Source organism: Hyla sarda, unplaced genomic scaffold, assembly GCF_029499605.1.
Source record: "Hyla sarda isolate aHylSar1 unplaced genomic scaffold, aHylSar1.hap1 scaffold_706, whole genome shotgun sequence".
Taxonomy (NCBI): Eukaryota; Metazoa; Chordata; class Amphibia; order Anura; family Hylidae; genus Hyla; species Hyla sarda.
In genome coordinates, this window is record NW_026610725.1 from 108,273 (window position 1) to 127,779 (window position 19,507).

At 46.5% G+C, this 19,507-nt stretch overlaps 1 protein-coding gene across 1 annotated transcript in view; it reads right to left on the reverse strand.

Moving 5' to 3' along the window:
• LOC130344227 (IgGFc-binding protein-like) overlaps positions 1–19,507 on the reverse strand; it is a 53,954-nt gene that overhangs the window by 32,043 nt on the left and 2,404 nt on the right. The window contains exons 3-8 of the mRNA XM_056554397.1: positions 14,844–15,408; positions 12,189–12,787; positions 10,095–10,671; positions 9,024–9,613; positions 1,101–1,653; positions 91–296 (exon numbers count right to left, since the gene is read on the reverse strand). Of these exons, the coding sequence (XP_056410372.1) occupies positions 91–296; positions 1,101–1,653; positions 9,024–9,613; positions 10,095–10,671; positions 12,189–12,787; positions 14,844–15,408 (3,090 nt within the window). The remainder of the gene's footprint in view (positions 1–90; positions 297–1,100; positions 1,654–9,023; positions 9,614–10,094; positions 10,672–12,188; positions 12,788–14,843; positions 15,409–19,507) is intronic.

The following is a 19,507-nucleotide window of genomic DNA, read 5'->3' on the forward strand; positions in this document are numbered from 1 at the left end:
GGCTATAGTCAATCCTATAATGCCGTCAGAACCATCACCTTGTATTATTAGTGACGCTGCTCAGACTGATGATCACTGTCATCTCCTTACCCTGTAAAATGTGGAGTTTAAGATGCATCGGTCACACAAGTCTGGGGTCACACAGAGACCATTTTGGAAGAAGTAGCCCGTGTCACACTGGCAGCCCTCTGAGCAGGTTGTGGGGCAGATGGTAAGATCATAGAGGGAAGAGCAGCTGGTGGAGCAAACATCGGCACACTGCTCATAATGACTGTTCTCCTGGGAGCAGGTGTATGCTGGAGACCGGATCAGAACGGACATGTGTTATACATTAGATATCAATATTATAGGAAGAGCACATAGAGTGCATACACCAGAGCCTTCACCAACTTCACAGCCTCCATCACACACCCTTCCCCCCTTGGTCAGTTCTTACAATCCAGTTGTTAAAATTACAGATAAAATAATTGTCCAGTACCAGCAGACCACAGGTTAATATTAACCTGCAGACCACCTAATGTCCTCTTTCCACTAAATTGACAAGCTGTCGTGATGTCAGTGTGGCCGCCTGTGTGGAACCGTTGACTGCCTTGGCCGCGGGTATCCATTGCCTTCCGCCTTCCTAAATGTAGCTGAGATAGGAGTCAGGTGGTATTTGGTTTACAGAGGTAATATGATTCCCCTATTGTAATAAAGTCTCCACTAAACTTAATGTGGCCCTTTTATCTTTCTGCAATATTTCATAACTGTTGATCATGATTGACAAAAATCGTGACAGGTGCCCCCCTAGTATAGTTCCCTTTTCCTTAACCTGCTATTATACTGCAGATTAACTGTGCTATAAGGCACTCAATTTGCTTGCATGCTAGGGGACATCAAAGCTGCATGTACACGTCATCATTTTATTTTAGGGGTTCCTTTTGTAGGGTTCCTAGTAGAATCCCAGGTAAGAATGGGAGTATCAACTGTAACTATTTATTTGAAGATTCTTGCCGATGTTGACCAACAGAGGTCATGGCTTGTGAGGGACATGGCTGGATGTGGAGTCTCACTTACTTGGAGTCTGCTTTTCACAGAAAGTATAAGAATCTAGTACTTACGACAAAAGCTTGGTGTCCTCCATGGTTTAATAGCTATACCCGCGTCCTGACAAAGTTTTGCATAGCCTTGAAGAATTGTACAAAGTTCTCCAGTCTTTGTGCATAGTGTATTTACACAGCTTGTCCGGTAGACTTTAGAGTCAATTGTGGCATGACACGGTGAGAAAGGCCCACTTGGAGAAGACAGAATTCCACAGAAATTTTCCCCAGAAAGCATCTTGCGTAATGATCGGGGACAGTCAGGGCATGTTTGGTTCACACCTGTGCAAATTTTATTTGTAGCACAGAATTCTTCTGGTTCCTTCCAAGAATCCGCAAATGATTCAGCATCGTCATCATATGGACTAAGATCGTCTTTGATGTCATCATTGTAGTTTCCACACAGACCACATGTCTGCTTGTGATAGGTCGCGGGTATGGTTATATGAACAGCATTGTCTACAGTGACGATTAAGCCAAAGTTGGTTTTAAGGATGAGTCCTCCACCCTCATAGTCAGCCCTGAGGCTACTGCCTTCCAGCTCAAATGGGAGATTTCGAATGATATCATTTACCTGGTTAAAGAAATAAGGTAGATTAGAACATACTGTCAAAAACCTGGACATCAACTCAAACCTCTTCCACCCTGAAAATGTTGGACTGTCTATGAAAGCAGCTTAAGGCAGTCAATGACTCTACAGTGGGGATCAAAAGTTTGGGCACCCCAGGTAAAAATTTGTATTAATGTGCATAAAAAAGCCAAGGAAAGATGGAAAAATCTCCAAAAGGATCAAATTACAGATTAGACCTTCTTATAATATGTCACCAAAAGTTACATTTTATTTCCATCATTTACACTTTCAAAATAACAGAAAACAAATAAATGGCGTTTACAAAAGTTTGGGCACCCTGCAGAATTTATAGCATGCACTGCCCCCTTTACAAAGCTGAGACCTGCCAGTGTCATGGATTGTTCTCAATCATCATCTGGGAAGACCACGTGATGTCAATCTCAAAGGTTTTAAATGCCCAGACTCATCTGACCTTGCCCCAACAATCAGCACCATGGGTTCTTCTAAGCAGTTGTCTAGAAATCTGAAACTGCCGCCCCTGCTACTACAAGTCACAAGTCAGCAGTTACGGCTTGAACAACACGATGGAATAGTTTTTCCAACTGCTTTGCCAAGAAGAAACACAGCAGCAAATTGTCATCACCTCAATAACCATGTTCTCTCATACCTGGACTGGAAGTCTATAGGAAAGATTTATCAAAACCTGTGCAGAGGAAAAGTTAACCAGTTGCCCACAGCAACCAATCAGTTTGCCTTTTATATTTTTTACATCCCCTTTTGAGACTAAAACAAGCAATCTGGTTGCTATGGGCAACTGGTTACCTTTTCCTCTGTACAGGTTTTGATAAAGTTCCCTCAATGTTTACAAAATCTGCTTTAAGAAAACAGCTCTAAAAATTGCTTCATTTTAGTATGTTTTTTTCATGTGTTTTTTTTTTGTTTTTAGTTTTTTAGCATTTTTGGGGACTTATTTAGAGTGTTTTTTGGGGCAACTTTTTTTCTTCACAGTCAGAATATTTGAAGCAGGAGGTATTGTGACCCTGAGGGAGATGAAATTGTCATCCACAAGTAGAGAAAATATTAAATTTGTGAAAAATAATTCAGGTTGGGATCAGTGATTATCTGAGGCCGTCCACCATCTTCCATAACGCTGCCACTACTACTTACCCTAACGTGTTTTTTAATCATAATTATATTAATAGTAATCGTTTCTTGCTTTATACGGTGGCATCAGATTCTAAATGTACAGAGTTTCTTTATTGTGTATTATTTAGTCTAAATCTATTTCTTGCTGCCATAAAATTCAACATTAAACTCTTCTTTATCATGATCAGAGGGTGAGATGGAATTTGTGGTGTTGGGTTAAATATTAGGCTTCCTGTGCACGCAGCGTATGGATGCTGCTGCACACACAGAGAATAGGAGTCTTGGGGAGGAGTGCCTGGAGCTTTGAGGGAATGGAGGTGAGTGGTTTTTTTTTTTCATTTTTCATTGAGCCTGTAAAGGGACATGGTAGGGGCAATGTGAGGGAAGATGGCTGTCTGGGAGCAATGTGAGGGAAGATGGCTGTCTGGGAGCAATGTGAGGGGAGATGGCTGTCTGGGAGCAATGTGAGGGGACATGGCTGTCTGGGAGCAATGTGAGGGGACATGGCTGGCTGGGGGCAATGTGAGGGAAGATGGCTGTCTGGGAGCAATGTGAGGGGAGATGGCTGTCTGGGAGCAATGTGAGGGGACATGGCTGGCTGGGGGCAATGTGAGGGAAGATGGCTGGCTGGGAGCAATGTGAGGGGAGATGGCTGGCTGGGGGCAATGTGAGGGGAGATGGCTGGCTGGGGGCAATGTGAGGGGACATGGCTGGCTGGGGGCAATGTGAGGGAAGATGGCTGGCTGGGAGCAATGTGAGGGGACATGGCTGGCTGGGGGCAATGTGAGGGAAGATGGCTGTCTGGGAGCAATGTGAGGGGGCATGGCTGGCTGGGGGCAATGTGAGGGGGCATGGCTAGCTGGGAGCAATGTGAGGGGAGATGGCTGGCTGGGGGCAATGTGAGGGGGCATGGCTGGCTGGGGGCAATGTGAGGGGGCATGGCTAGCTGGGAGCAATGTGAGGGGACATGGCTGGCTGGGGGCAATGTGAGGGGGCATGGCTAGCTGGGAGCAATGTGAGGGGAGACGGCTGGCTGGGGGCAATGTGAGGGGACATGGCTGGCTGGGGGCAATGTGAGGGGGCATGGCTGGCTGGGAGCAATGTGAGGGGAGATGGCTGGCTGGGGGCAATGTGAGGGGGCATGGCTGGCTGGGGGCAATGTTAGGGGGCATGGCTGGCTGGGGGCAATGTGAGGGGGCATGGCTAGCTGGGAGCAATGTGAGGGGAGATGGCTGGCTGGGGGCAATGTGAGGGAAGATGGCTGTCTGGGAGCAATGTGAGGGGGCATGGCTGGCTGGGGGCAATGTGAGGGGGCATGGCTAGCTGGGAGCAATGTGAGGGGAGATGGCTGGCTGGGGGCAATGTGAGGGGGCATGGCTGGCTGGGGGCAATGTGAGGGAAGATGGCTGTCTGGGAGCAATGTGAGGGGGCATGGCTGGCTGGGGGCAATGTGAGGGGGCATGGCTGGCTGGGGGCAATGTGAGGGAAGATGGCTGTCTGGGAGCAATGTGAGGGGGCATGGCTGGCTGGGGGCAATGTGAGGGGAGATGGCTGGCTGGGGGCAATGTGAGGGGGCATGGCTGGCTGGGGGCAATGTGAGGGGGCATGGCTGGCTGGGGGCAATGTGAGGGAAGATGGCTGTCTGGGAGCAATGTGAGGGGGCATGGCTGGCTGGGGGCAATGTGAGGGGGCATGGCTGGCTGGGGGCAATGTGAGGGAAGATGGCTGTCTGGGAGCAATGTGAGGGGGCATGGCTGGCTGGGGGCAATGTGAGAGAAGATGGCTGTCTGGGAGCAATGTGAGGGGGCATGGCTGGCTGGGGGCAATGTGAGGGGGCATGGCTAGCTGGGAGCAATGTGAGGGGAGATAGCTGGCTGGGGGCAATGTGAGGGGGCATGGCTGGCTGGGGGCAATGTGAGGGGGCATGGCTAGCTGGGAGCAATGTGAGGGGACATGGCTGGCTGGGGGCAATGTGAGGGGGCATGGCTAGCTGGGAGCAATGTGAGGGGAGACGGCTGGCTGGGGGCAATGTGAGGGGACATGGCTGGCTGGGGGCAATGTGAGGGGGCATGGCTGGCTGGGAGCAATGTGAGGGGAGATGGCTGGCTGGGGGCAATGTGAGGGGGCATGGCTGGCTGGGGGCAATGTGAGGGGAGATGGCTGGCTGGGGGCAATGTGAGGGGACATGGCTAGCTGGGAGCAATGTGAGGGGGCATGGCTAGCTGGGAGCAATGTGAGGGGACATGGCTGACTGGGGGCAATGTGAGGGGGCATGGCTAGCTGGGAGCAATGTGAGGGGAGATGGCTGGCTGGGGGCAATGTGAGGGGGCATGGCTAGCTGGGAGCAATGTGAGGGGACATGGCTGGCTGGGGGCAATGTGAGGCGGCATGGCTGGCTGGGGGCAATGTGAGGGGGCATGGCTAGCTGGGAGCAATGTGAGGGGAGACGGCTGGCTGGGGGCAATGTGAGGGGAGATGGCTGGCTGGGAGCAATGTGAGGGGAGATGGCTGGCTGGGAGCAATGTGAGGGGAGACGGCTGGCTGGGGGCAATGTGAGGGGAGACGGCTGGCTGGGGGCAATGTGAGGGGACATGGCTGGCTGGGGGCAATGTGAGGGGGCATGGCTAGCTGGGAGCAATGTGAGGGGAGACGGCTGGCTGGGGGCAATGTGAGGGGGCATGGCTGGCTGGGGGCAATGTGAGGGGGCATGGCTGGCTGGGGGCAATGTGAGGGGACATGGCTAGCTGGGAGCAATGTGAGGGGAGATGGCTGGCTGGGAGCAATGTGAGGGGGCATGGCTGGCTGGGGGCAATGTGAGGGGGCATGGCTAGCTGGGAGCAATGTGAGGGGACATGGCTGGCTGGGGGCAATGTGAGGGGGCATGGCTAGCTGGGAGCAATGTGAGGGGAGATGGCTGGCTGGGGGCAATGTGAGGGGGCATGGCTGGCTGGGGGCAATGTGAGGGGGCATGGCTAGCTGGGAGCAATGTGAGGGGACATGGCTGGCTGGGGGCAATGTGAGGGGACATGGCTAGCTGGGAGCAATGTGAGGGGGCATGGCTGACTGGGGGCAATGTGAGGGGGCATGGCTAGCTGGGAGCAATGTGAGGGGACATGGCTGGCTGGGGGCAATGTGAGGGGGCATGGCTAGCTGGGAGCAATGTGAGGGGAGATGGCTGGCTGGGGGCAATGTGAGGGGGCATGGCTGGCTGGGAGCAATGTGAGGGGAGATGGCTGGCTGGGGGCAATGTGAGGGGGCATGGCTGGCTGGGGGCAATGTGAGGGGGCATGGCTAGCTGGGAGCAATGTGAGGGGAGATGGCTGGCTGGGGGCAATGTGAGGGGACATGGCTAGCTGGGAGCAATGTGAGGGGGCATGGCTAGCTGGGAGCAATGTGAGGGGACATGGCTGACTGGGGGCAATGTGAGGGGGCATGGCTAGCTGGGAGCAATGTGAGGGGAGATGGCTGGCTGGGGGCAATGTGAGGGGGCATGGCTAGCTGGGAGCAATGTGAGGGGACATGGCTGGCTGGGGGCAATGTGAGGCGGCATGGCTGGCTGGGGGCAATGTGAGGGGGCATGGCTAGCTGGGAGCAATGTGAGGGGAGACGGCTGGCTGGGGGCAATGTGAGGGGAGATGGCTGGCTGGGAGCAATGTGAGGGGAGATGGCTGGCTGGGAGCAATGTGAGGGGAGACGGCTGGCTGGGGGCAATGTGAGGGGAGACGGCTGGCTGGGGGCAATGTGAGGGGACATGGCTGGCTGGGGGCAATGTGAGGGGGCATGGCTAGCTGGGAGCAATGTGAGGGGAGACGGCTGGCTGGGGGCAATGTGAGGGGGCATGGCTGGCTGGGGGCAATGTGAGGGGGCATGGCTGGCTGGGGGCAATGTGAGGGGACATGGCTAGCTGGGAGCAATGTGAGGGGAGATGGCTGGCTGGGAGCAATGTGAGGGGGCATGGCTGGCTGGGGGCAATGTGAGGGGGCATGGCTAGCTGGGAGCAATGTGAGGGGACATGGCTGGCTGGGGGCAATGTGAGGGGGCATGGCTAGCTGGGAGCAATGTGAGGGGAGATGGCTGGCTGGGGGCAATGTGAGGGGGCATGGCTGGCTGGGGGCAATGTGAGGGGGCATGGCTGGCTGGGAGCAATGTGAGGGGACATGGCTGGCTGGGGGCAATGTGAGGGGACATGGCTAGCTGGGAGCAATGTGAGGGGGCATGGCTGACTGGGGGCAATGTGAGGGGACATGGCTGGCTGGGAGCAATGTGAGGGGAGATGGCTGTCTGGGAGCAATGTGAGGGGGCATGGCTAGCTGGGAGCAATGTGAGGGGACATGGCTGGCTGGGGGCAATGTGAGGGGGCATGGCTAGCTGGGAGCAATGTGAGGGGAGATGGCTGGCTGGGGGCAATGTGAGGGGGCATGGCTAGCTGGGAGCAATGTGAGGGGACATGGCTGGCTGGGGGCAATGTGAGGGGACATGGCTAGCTGGGAGCAATGTGAGGGGGCATGGCTGACTGGGGGCAATGTGAGGGGGCATGGCTAGCTGGGAGCAATGTGAGGGGAGATGGCTGGCTGGGGGCAATGTGAGGGGGCATGGCTGGCTGGGGGCAATGTGAGGGGGCATGGCTAGCTGGGAGCAATGTGAGGGGACATGGCTGGCTGGGGGCAATGTGAGGGGGCATGGCTAGCTGTGAGCAATGTGAGGGGAGACAGCTGGCTGGGGGCAATGTGAGGGGACATGGCTGGCTGGGGGCAATGTGAGGGGGCATGGCTGGCTGGGAGCAATGTGAGGGGAGATGGCTGGCTGGGGGCAATGTGAGGGGGCATGGCTGGCTGGGGGCAATGTGAGGGGGCATGGCTAGCTGGGAGCAATGTGAGGGGACATGGCTGGCTGGGGGCAATGTGAGGGGACATGGCTAGCTGGGAGCAATGTGAGGGGGCATGGCTGACTGGGGGCAATGTGAGGGGGCATGGCTAGCTGGGAGCAATGTGAGGGGAGATGGCTGGCTGGGGGCAATGTGAGGGGGCATGGCTGGCTGGGGGCAATGTGAGGGGGCATGGCTAGGTGGGAGCAATGTGAGGGGACATGGCTGGCTGGGGGCAATGTGAGGGGGCATGGCTAGCTGGGAGCAATGTGAGGGGAGACGGCTGGCTGGGGGCAATGTGAGGGGACATGGCTGGCTGGGGGCAATGTGAGGGGGCATGGCTGACTGGGGGCAATGTGAGGGGGCATGGCTAGCTGGGAGCAATGTGAGGGGAGATGGCTGGCTGGGAGCAATGTGAGGGGAGATGGCTGGCTGGGGTCAATGTGAGGGGAGATGGCTGGCTGGGGGCAATGTGAGGGGGCATGGCTAGCTGGGAGCAATGTGAGGGGAGACGGCTGGCTGGGGGCAATGTGAGGGGACATGGCTGGCTGGGGGCAATGTGAGGGGGCATGGCTAGCTGGGAGCAATGTGAGGGGACATGGCTGGCTGGGGGCAATGTGAGGGGGCATGGCTAGCTGGGAGCAATGTGAGGGGAGACGGCTGGCTGGGGGCAATGTGAGGGGAGATGGCTGGCTGGGGTCAATGTGAGGGGAGATGGCTGGCTGGGGGCAATGTGAGGGGGCATGGCTAGCTGAGGGCAATGTGAGGGAGCATGGCTAGCTGAGGGCAATGTGAGGGGGCATGGCTAGCTGAGGGCAATGTGAGGGGGCATGGCTAGCTGGGAGCAATGTGAGGGGAGATGGCTGGCTGGGGTCAATGTGAGGGGAGACGGCTAGCTGGGAGCAATGTGAGGGGAGATGGCTGGCTGGGAGCAATGTGAGGGGAGATGGCTGGCTGGGAGCAATGTGAGGGGACATGGCTGGCTGGGGTCAATGTGAGGGGAGATGGCTGGCTGGGAGCAATGTGAGGGGAGATGGCTAGCTGGGGTCAATGTGAGGGGAGATGGCTAGCTGAGGGCAATGTGAGGGGGCATGGCTAGCTGGGGTCAATGTGAGGGGAGATGGCTGTCTGGGGGCAAAGTGAGGGGGCATGGCTGGCGAGGACAATATGGGAGGATATGGTTGGTGGGGGCATATAAGATGACATGGACGGTTGAGCCTAGGGCCCTAGAGGTTTGACTGTCCTTTAGATCCCCATAACTGCTTAAGATGGAAATACTCCCTGTAAGGAAACTTTAAAATTCTAAATAGGTTAAATGCTTTTAATATGAATATAAGTATTAATGTAACAAAAATGGTCTTACCAAAATTTTGTTTTCATTTCCTTGTAAAAAAGTGACAGTATAGTTGTAGACTTCAAGTATGACTTTCTTGCTTGTGGAAACTGAGCCGTCTATGTTCCTGATCCTAATAACATAAGGAGTCAGCTGTGACCCTTCAGTCAGGCAGGTCTCTGATAGTACGTAAGAGCAGTTTCCATTGAAATCATATCCAAAATTATCAAATGTATTGAAGGTTGTTCTCCCAATGGATGAACACACAGCTTTTCCCACAGGATTGCAACTTTGCACCCCCTTAACAATGCTACATTTTTCATAGGGACCACACGAAGTGGGCGCGCAGGTCACAGTCCCTCCATTGTTGCAGGTACATTTGTTTTCACAAGTGTTTTCTGGATAGAAAATGTCCCCTGGCTTGAAATATTGGGAGTTGTAGAGACATCCACATTGGGACAAGGGAACACACTCAGTACCACTGAGAACATAGCCCGCCTGACAGTCACAGCCTTCCCTGCATAAGTTGTCACATTTTGTGGACAATGACAAAGAGAGGCAGGTGGAAGGACATCTGCTGACACACACATTGTATCTGCTGTTCAGTGGGCACGACATGGCTGCAAGTGAAACACAGTTAAGATTTGTATCAAATTATAGTTTTCAATACCTTTTTGCATTTTATTTGACTTATTATATATTGGTACAAAACTACTTTTGTGGCTAAATTTTATTCTGTTCAATTCTCCAGTACAGAACTAAATGGTGTATTTTCTGCTAAGGTTTAGGCCTCATGCGTTGAACGTATTTGGTTGCACACAGAGTTCCTATGTTTTATGTACTGCCATATAATGTCTCCACGTGTCAATATGTCATGATGGTGTTCTCCCTTGGAAGCACTGTCTGAATCTCTGGCAGCTCACATGTGAAATAAAAGGCCCATTATAGGCATATATGTTCTATAGATACCGTATCACAACTGTGGACAACTAAGTGCCTGAACAAGGACTCATAGCTAATATGTGGTACTTTCTGAGGACAGGCATTGGTCTGCCAATGATGCTCTAAAGAAATGCAGCTACTGATCACGAATATACTTACGACAGACAAAGTCCGACCTCCAGTTATAGATGACAGCCCCAGCATCCTGACATGCAGCAACATAACCGGTCAGTAGTCTACAGATGAGATCTTGCCTTTTACCATATGCACACATGTCATAAACACAGTCTTTAAAGTAAGATTCAGGATTAATTTTAGAATGGCAATCTCTGAAAGGACCCTTTGTGTCAAGCACCATGCCACACTCTTGCAGGGTCTTCTTCTGCTCTTGTTCCAGGTGTAGAAGACCAGTGCAGTTAATTTCCTTGGGAATTATGCATTGGTCGGCATTTTGACCTTTTCTCCAGCTGTGACCAAACAAAGGAAGATCAGGCTGAAGATTACCATCGCGATCTTTCAGGTCATCCATAGGATTACCATTATAGTTTCCACACAGGCCACACACGGATCCAGAGTATGTTGAGGGAAGCGTCACACCGACTCGCGCCTCCCAGTCAAATGTCACCCGGATTCCAATATTCGTCTGAACAATACATTGTCTCCCAGACTGAAAGATGTCAATATTACCAAGCTTTGTTTTCCATTTCAATGGAATGTTAGACTTTATTCCATCCACCTAAAAAAAAGAAACCACCGTTTTTATCTCCGTAATGTCAAATGAACAATCATGGATGGATGGAAGATGATCAGAAGTTGTTCTAAAGCCTCTAAGGGTGGTTTCACACCACGTTTTGTACTTACGGTTCCCGTATACGGCTGGGAGGAGGGGGGGGGAGGCGGGGATTAATCGCGGCCGTATAGGGGAACCTTATTTAATGCATGTCTATGAGCCGACCGGAGTGAACCGCAGCCTCCGGTCAGCTGCGTTTTTGGCCATATGCGGTTTCCCGACCGTAGGCAAAAACGCGGTCTGTAAGTACAAAACGTGGTGTGAAACCACCCTAAGATTGAAAAAAATCTGATACCCTTTTGCAACTGTGTATGTGTTCAAGAATGTCTTAGTTTCATTCACCATGGCACATTTGCTTTCTAATTTTGGACATGTATTCTATTCTGCTGGCGTCAATAAAAATGGATTATATATAAAGCTTCTAGGATATATTTAACACATTGCGACCCCCTCCCCTTTGTTGTTGTAAGACTTTATGTCTAAGCATACCTTGTTGTTCCATTCTTCTTTACTTCTTTGTGTTTTGTTGCAATTTTTGCAGCTTTATTTGGCTTTATCACCAAAGTAAACTACATCTATTAACTTAGTTATTGTGTGTAATTCGATTTATTATGACAATCTTTAAATCCACCATAAAACATTATTATACTATGGAATCCAAATAACTAAAGCTTAAAGGGGTCTTCCAGGAATAATTTTTATTTGACTATTCTACAGTGGCTGTAAAGTTAGTGTAGTTCATAATATAGTGTCTGTACCTGTTTGTGATGGTTTTCTCACAATTCATCTGCGATTTTCACCCCAATATTTATTTTTAACAGCACACAAATTGACTGTTGTCTCTGATTTTTTTCCAGGTTGCAATGCAGCTGAGACCTGACTGACTAGTCACCTGATGACAGGGAGCCTGTCTGCTTCAATGGGTGAAGCGATCGCTTGGTGGGAGAGAGATCAATCTGCAACTAATGCAACAGCTGTAGGCACCCTGACTGAAAACCACAGTTCTTTTGAATGGATGCAGCTCATTTATGTTTCAATGGGTGGGGTGGCTGATGTGTGGGAGGGAGGAAAATGGAATTATGGGATTTGTAGGCAAAAGAAGAAAACTCCAACAGGAAATACACATTCACAAAAAGTTGGCCACAGTATTATGGTAATCTCACAACATAGCCATTTAGACCCAAGACAAGCACAGATCCTTCCTAAGCATGTCCATTACTGTCTGCCAGGTACTTACTAAAATCACCTTATGGTGGAGGACCCCTTTAACAATCACTGATATCCTTTGGCCAATTGTGAAAGAATGTTCTAGTTTGTTCATACAATTGTTCATACCCATTTGCCGCATCTCGATACTTCTACAGCTATAATAATCTTACACATATTTTGCATTTGAGTGTTGTACTTGTATCTGATTGGTCAATCTAGTCATGTGACCATGATTCCATCATGTGTGAACTTACCAAAACTGTTGCTGGGAATTCTCTGCGGATTTGAATCTCTATTCCAAATATCTTGAAGGTGACAGCAGTGGTATAAGAGACAAGGAGACTTCCCTGATTCTGATTGAGTACAGTGACCTCAAAGTCAGATAAATCATTTCTCTTCATACAAAGCCCTGACAGCAGGTACTGGCATGATCCCTGGAAGTCGTAATGGAAGTCATCAAAGGTAACATAGTGAGGATCTCCTGAAGCCGAGCAAGTTTTGTATTTGGTCGGATAACAATCTTGGATTCCATCAATGACCAAACACTTTTCTCCATTTGAACACTTAGTATTGTTGCATTCGACTTTGCGAGTAATTGGATTACAAAAACATTTTCTGCTGCAGTCGGGATCGTCCCAAAATGAGTCACCTGGACTGATGGAACGACCTTTGTAGAAGCAGCCGCAGTTTTTCTTTGGTTGACATTCTCCTTCAATCATCACGAATCCTGGATCACACTCACAGACTTCGAGACAAGGTTCTGTGCATGTGGACGGAGCATTTGGGTCCAGACATGTAGCTGGGCAAGCACTTCCACATGGGTTATATGTGCTGTTATCAGGACAATCCATAGCTGGAGAAAAATTACAAAAAAATAATATTGATAATAATATCAGTAGGGACCATAATTAGAAAAAGAAAGAACTACTACTGTAGAACAAGGTGGAGATGGGAAATATGTCAAGAAAGAAAGATGGACAATTTTCTGATCTGAATATTAAAAGAACCAAATAATTTTGGTTAAAGAGGGTTATCCAGGTAAAACCTTTTTTTTTTTTTTATATATATCAACTGGTTCCAGAAAGTTAAACAGATTTGTAAATTACTTCTATTTAAAAATCTTAATCCTTTCAGTACTTATGAGCTGCTGAAGTTGAGTTGTTCTTTTCTGTCTAAGTGCTCTCTGATGACACCTGTCTTGGGAACTGTCCAGAGTAGAAGCAAATCCCCATAGGAAACCTCTTCTACTCTGTGCAGTTCCCGAGACAAGTAGAGATGTCTGCAGAGAGCACTGTTGCCAGAGAGAACATAACAACTCAAATTCAGCAGCTGATACTTATTGGAAGGATTAAGATTTTTTAATAGAAATAATTTACAAATCTGTTTAACTTTCTGGAACCGGTTGATATATATAAGTGTATATGTATATATAAGTTTTTCCCTAGTATACCCCTTTAAAGATTGGGATACATTATATAGCACAAATAGTTGTCGTTGGGGGGTCTGATCTAATTTAATGGATCAGTACGGGTTAAAAAAAAAATTCACTATTTTAGGGATGTGCAATTAGCTCACGTTTATCACAAGACGGATAATAAAACACTGTTTGATATTTTGCACGCAGCCTTATTTAGATATTTATTAGATACGACTGTGGTTAAGAAATCAATGGTGTACATTTATAAATCACTTAATGGAGAAATGGCCACCGACACAAATTGAAAAATGAAGGCACATTGGGAGATGGAGGTAGGGAATTTATCATCAGAGGAGTGGAATCAATTTACAAAGAATGTGAATAAGATAATGGTGAGTAGTAATTTCAGTCTTATGCAAATAAGGATACTATTTAGGCGTTATCTCCAAAGGTTATGAAAAATGTTGTTTATGCCAATCAAGCAGTTTGCCCTAGATGCCATTTTGAAGAGGCTGATTTTTCACATATAATATGGGTCTGCCCTCCTATTGCTGCATATTGGAGGAAAATAATTTCATTTTTGGACGTGATTCTAGGACAGGAGTTGGGTATCACCTTTAAACATGCTATATTAGGGGACTCGATAGAGAATACGCAAAACAGTGCATTGTTATTAAAATGACTCTTTTGTGCTAAGGTTCTTATACTGAGGGTATAGTTATCAGAAAGGGTTCCCAAAGACGAAGAGTGGTTGAATATGATTAGCAAGATACAAAGTTATGAAATTCTTTCTGTTAAGGGTTATAGGAAAAGGGAAAATCAAGTTGTAAGAATGTAGGAGGCTTGAAAGCCAGAAAAGCTGAGAAATTGTTGATATTCTGTAATTTTTTTTTATTTTATTTTTTTCTTCTCTCTGGTTTAATTAGGTTAGGGTGGGTTGGGATGTGAGGGATGGAGGTAGTATGGTAATCCTTTTTTTATATAAACTATATTAGTTTTTTGTGTTTTATGTGGTAGGCAATTTTATGATTTGTGAATTTTTAAAAGAAATAAAAAGTTTAAGAAAAAAAAAATAATAATCATTTTCCAATCAAATCTAATAACTACCTTTTGGTTCTGTTTCAGAATGATGGTCATAGCCATAGACTCAAGCCAACCCTTATAACCTTCAACACTTAAGACTTTTGAGCAATCTATGACCCCCACCTCCTATGTAGGCACAGTGGTTTTCCTATCTACTATTCTTTGATTCACATATGTTGAGTGTTTACTTAGATCACCATCGGCCCCCAAGACATCTGCTCAGATTTTCCTGGCTGGGATATTTTTCTATTGAAAACTATAATGGATCAACTTCTTTAAAGGAAAGAGAGTAGCCCTACTACCTGATAATCCATCCCTACAGAATAAGCCCTGTCAGGTTACAGACATCTAATGCCCATGACTACTTTCCAGGTTCTCTACTTAAAGAAGATCTTGAGGTTCTACTTACGGCAATCGGTTATATTTCTCCAGTCTTCAACTTGTATGCCTTCCCTGGCGCATGCATCACTGTAGGTCTTTAATGTCTGGCACAAGATCTGTTTGTATCCATTATTGAGGCACATATCGTATACACAGTTGTCCTTGTATATGGAATCAACTTTGTCGCGGCAAGCTTTAAATGGCCCATTACTCTGGGTGAGAATGCCACAGTACTGGTTTTTACCATAGAGTTTCTTCTTGTCATTAGTGCAGGTCACACATTCTCCATTACAGTCATCATGGCAGTTTGTTTCGCTGGTCTCTTTCACCTTCCAAACTTGGCCATAGGCTATTGGGGTTAAAGTCTCTCCATCTTTGGAAAGGTCATCCTTTGGGTTATCATTGTAATTTCCACAAAGACCACAAACAGAGCCATAATAAGTGCTAGGAACAGTAATTTTCAGGAGAATGTTCCAGTCGTAAATGACTTTGAGCTTAAAATCTGTCTTGAGAATTAAGGAAGTTCCACTTTGCAATAATATCAGCTTATTGTTATTCAAGTTAAGAGGAAGCTGAACCAGCTGATTATTTACCTATTAAATGAAGAAAACATAAAAAAAATTTAAAGGAACTGTGAGGAGGGGACATGGGACATTTACCCCGGGGTCTATACCACCCACCATCAATGATGACCAAGAAGAGGTATCCACAAAAATGTTTGACTATGGGAGTTACTGGCTTAGTTGGGATGTCCAAAAAAGAATGTACAGCACCACGGTGTATGATCTTCAGTGTCTCAGCTTTATTCAAGAACAGATTTTCCAGCATGTACCATACATGATAATGCAGACCTCCAACACGTTTCACGCAGAGTGTGCTCAGTCTGGTAATTGGTTCCCCAATTAATTAAAAGATTCCCAGAGTACAGATGTGAAAACGAGTGTACATTAACCCTATATCTCTTACCATCAAGGACTTGCAAATGAACAACAACAGTTCACTTGCAATAAAACAATATAAAGAAACGTTCACATTTATAGATTGCAGCATTATTTAAAGATAGTATATCTGAACAGGTATAAACAGACAGCCAGTACTAGGATATGAAAAGTATTTCTATCTAGCATCAGTAAATACCATTAAGTTACCATTCATGCGCTAAAAACCACATGTTATGAACACACCCTCAATATATCATAATAAGGTCCAACCTCTGATTCAGGCCAAACACTTCCCTAGTGTTAAGTACAAACATCCTATACGTTTCCCGACTGTATAAATGCCTCCAATAATATTATTTTTTACTCATTCTATGCCAGAAGGAACTTGCATCACCTGAAATTCCCAATCTCTGTTGACATCTGATTCATACTATGTGGTTTTTAGCACCTGAGCGGTATCATTACAGTACTGACCAATGCTGCTAGGAAGAAATATTTTGTGAGTACTGGCTGTCTGTTTATACCCATTCAGATATACTATCTTTAAATAATGCTGCAATCTATAAATGTGCACCTTTCTTTATATTGTTTTATTGCCAGTGAACTGTTGTACTTAATTTGCATTTCCTTGATGGTAAGAGATATAGGGTTAATGTTCACCCGTTTTCACACCTGTACTGTGGGAATCTTTTAATTAATTGGGGAACCATTTAACAGGTTCAAGATGGGGTTTTCAGGTATGTGTATTTGTCCAATGTGAAATACTATATGACTGAGCACACTCTGCGTGAAACGTGTTGGAGGTCTGCATTATCATATATGGTATATGCTGGAAAATCTGTTCCTGAATAAAGCTGAGACATTAAAGATCATACACCGTGGTGCTGGACATTCTTCTTTGTACATTCCCGGTAGTCTGACCGATTGGTCCTTTCTACAGGCGTGCTGAATGGGACGGGGTGAGCTGTTTCCTGCTGGCTTAGTTGGCTCCATAACAGCCATAGACTTCAGTGGTGAGGGCCAATTCTCTTATATATGGCTGTGAAAGGTGGTCAGATGGGATCACTGTCCCAGATGTAGAATGGTGCCCCCACAAAATATTTTGTCCAGGGACTTTGATCATCCATTATTCAGTCTTTGGGGGTGATGTTTTTGGGGGCCACATACTGGAAATTTTTTTACTGGAATGAACTTAATCATTGTAAAGAGTTTTTACAATTTCATTAAATTGCCCCCATAGGATACCCCCTACCCTGTGGATAGGAGACAATGAGATGAGAAACCCATTTAAGAATAGCTAAAAGGGATTTTTAACATAACTAACCTCTAGTACCTCCACTGACCATGAGATTAGAAAAGACACAGAATCACTGCTGAATTACTGCTACCCCTTCCGAGGTTTTCCTTGTGTTCAGCTACTGGGCTGTGCAGGAAGCTATGGCCGGTCACATTCACTCAGAGGGGCCACCTGCAGATCTGGACCACCACAGGCAACTGTGCAGAAGAACCCCCACAGATATCCCAGCGAACAGCAACCTTGTAATGAGTGGAATTACCCCTTTAAGGGTGCATTCACATCATGTTTTTACCATCCTACTTCTCACGATTTTTAACTTTGAAATCGTACAAATCTGCATGCCAAGTCATATCCATTGACTTCCATTCATTAATGATAGACAAGAAATACATCCGTTTTGATCTGCATCCGATTTTGCACGATTTAAGATCGGAGGTAAAATCGTGGTTGACCACAATTTTTCGTCCAGATTCAAAATCCGATCGAAATCGTGTCCGATGTTTTTATTATGTAAATCGCATGGAATCGTGTGGCTGTGCGATTCTATCAGATTAATCGCACACAATTTTTTTTGTACGCATGCGCAGTAGACTTCAAAACACATACACTTCAAATATATAAAACTTTATTGCCATTGGCATACATATTCATTTTAACCCCTTAACCCCTTAAGGACTCAGGGTTTTTCCGTTTCTGCACTTTCGTTTTTTCCTCCTTACCTTTTAAAAATCATAACCCTTTCAATTTTCCACCTAAAAATCCATATTATGGCTTATTTTTTGCGTCACCAATTCTACTTTGCAGTGACATTAGTCATTTTACCCAAAAATGCATGGCAAAACGGAAAAAAAAATCATTGTGCGACAAAATCGAAAAAAAAAACGCCATTTTGTAACTTTTGGGGGCTTCCGTTTCTACGCAGTGCATATTTCGGTAAAAATTACACCTTATCATTATTCTGTAGGTCCATACGGTTAAAATGATACCCTACTTATATAGGTTTTATTTTGTCGCACTTCTGGAAAAAATCATAACTACATGCAGGAAAATTTATACGTTTAAAAATGTCATCTTCTGACCCCTATAAATTTTTGTATTTTTCCATCCACGTACGGGGCGGTATGTGGACTCATTTTTTGCGCCGTGATCTGAAGTTTTTATCGGTATGATTTTTGTTTCGATCGGACTTTTTGATCACTTTTTATTCATTTTTTAATGGTATAAAAAGTGACCAAAATACGCTTTTTTGGACTTTGGAATTTTTTTGCGCGTACGCCATTGACCGTACGGCTTAATTAATGATATATTTTTATAGTTCGGACATTTACGCATGCGGTGATACCACATATGTTTATTTTTTATTTTTTTTACACTGTTTTATTTTTTTTATAGGAAAAGGGGGGTGATTCAAACTTTTATTAGGGAAGGGGTTAAATGACCTTTATTAACACTTTTTTTTTACATTTTTTTTGCAGTGTTATAGGTCCCATAGGGACCTATAACACTGCACACACTGATCTCTTATACTGATCATTATTATCCCATAGGGACCTATAACACTGCACACACTGATCTCTTATACTGATCATTATTATCCCATAGGGACCTATAACACTGCACACACTGATCTCTCATGCTGATCACTGACGCCGCTTCTAAAGGGTTAATACCGCACATCGCCGCGATCGGCGATGTGTGGTATTAGCCGCGGGTCCCGGCCGTTGATTAGCGCTGGGACCGACGCGATGTGATGCGGGATCCGTGCGATCCCGCTTCATATCGTGGGAGCCGGCGCAGGACGTAAATAAACGTCCTGCGTCGTTAAGGGGTTAAAGGGGAACTCCAGTGGAAAGAAGTAGAAAACAAATGTTTTCAAATCAACTGGTGCCTGAAAGTTAAACAGATTTGTAAATTACTTCTATTAAAAAATCTTAATCCTTCCAGTACTTATTAGCTGCTGTATAAAACAGAGAAATGTGTGAATTTATTTCCAGTCTGACTACAGTGCTCTCTGCTGACACCTCTGTCCATGTCAGAACTGTCCAGATTAGAATCCTATCCCCATAGAAAACCTCTCCTACTGGGCAGTTCCTGACACGGACAGAGGTGTCAGTAGAGAGCACTGTTGTCAGGCTGGAAAGAACTTCACAAATTTCTCTGTAGTATATCTGTAGTATATAGAAGCTGATAAGTACTAGAAGGGTTAAGATTTTTAAATAAAAGTTTAACTTTCTTGCACCAGTTGATTTGAAAAAACTTTTTTTCCACCGGAGCTCCCCTTTAAGGACCAGGCACATTTTGGCCTTAAGAATCAGACCAATTTTATTTTTGCATTTTTTGTTTTTTCCTCCTTGCCTTCTAAAAATCATAACGCTCTTATATTTCCATCCACAGACCCATATGAGGGCTTGTTGTTTGCGTCACCAATTGTACTTTGTAATTACATAACTTATT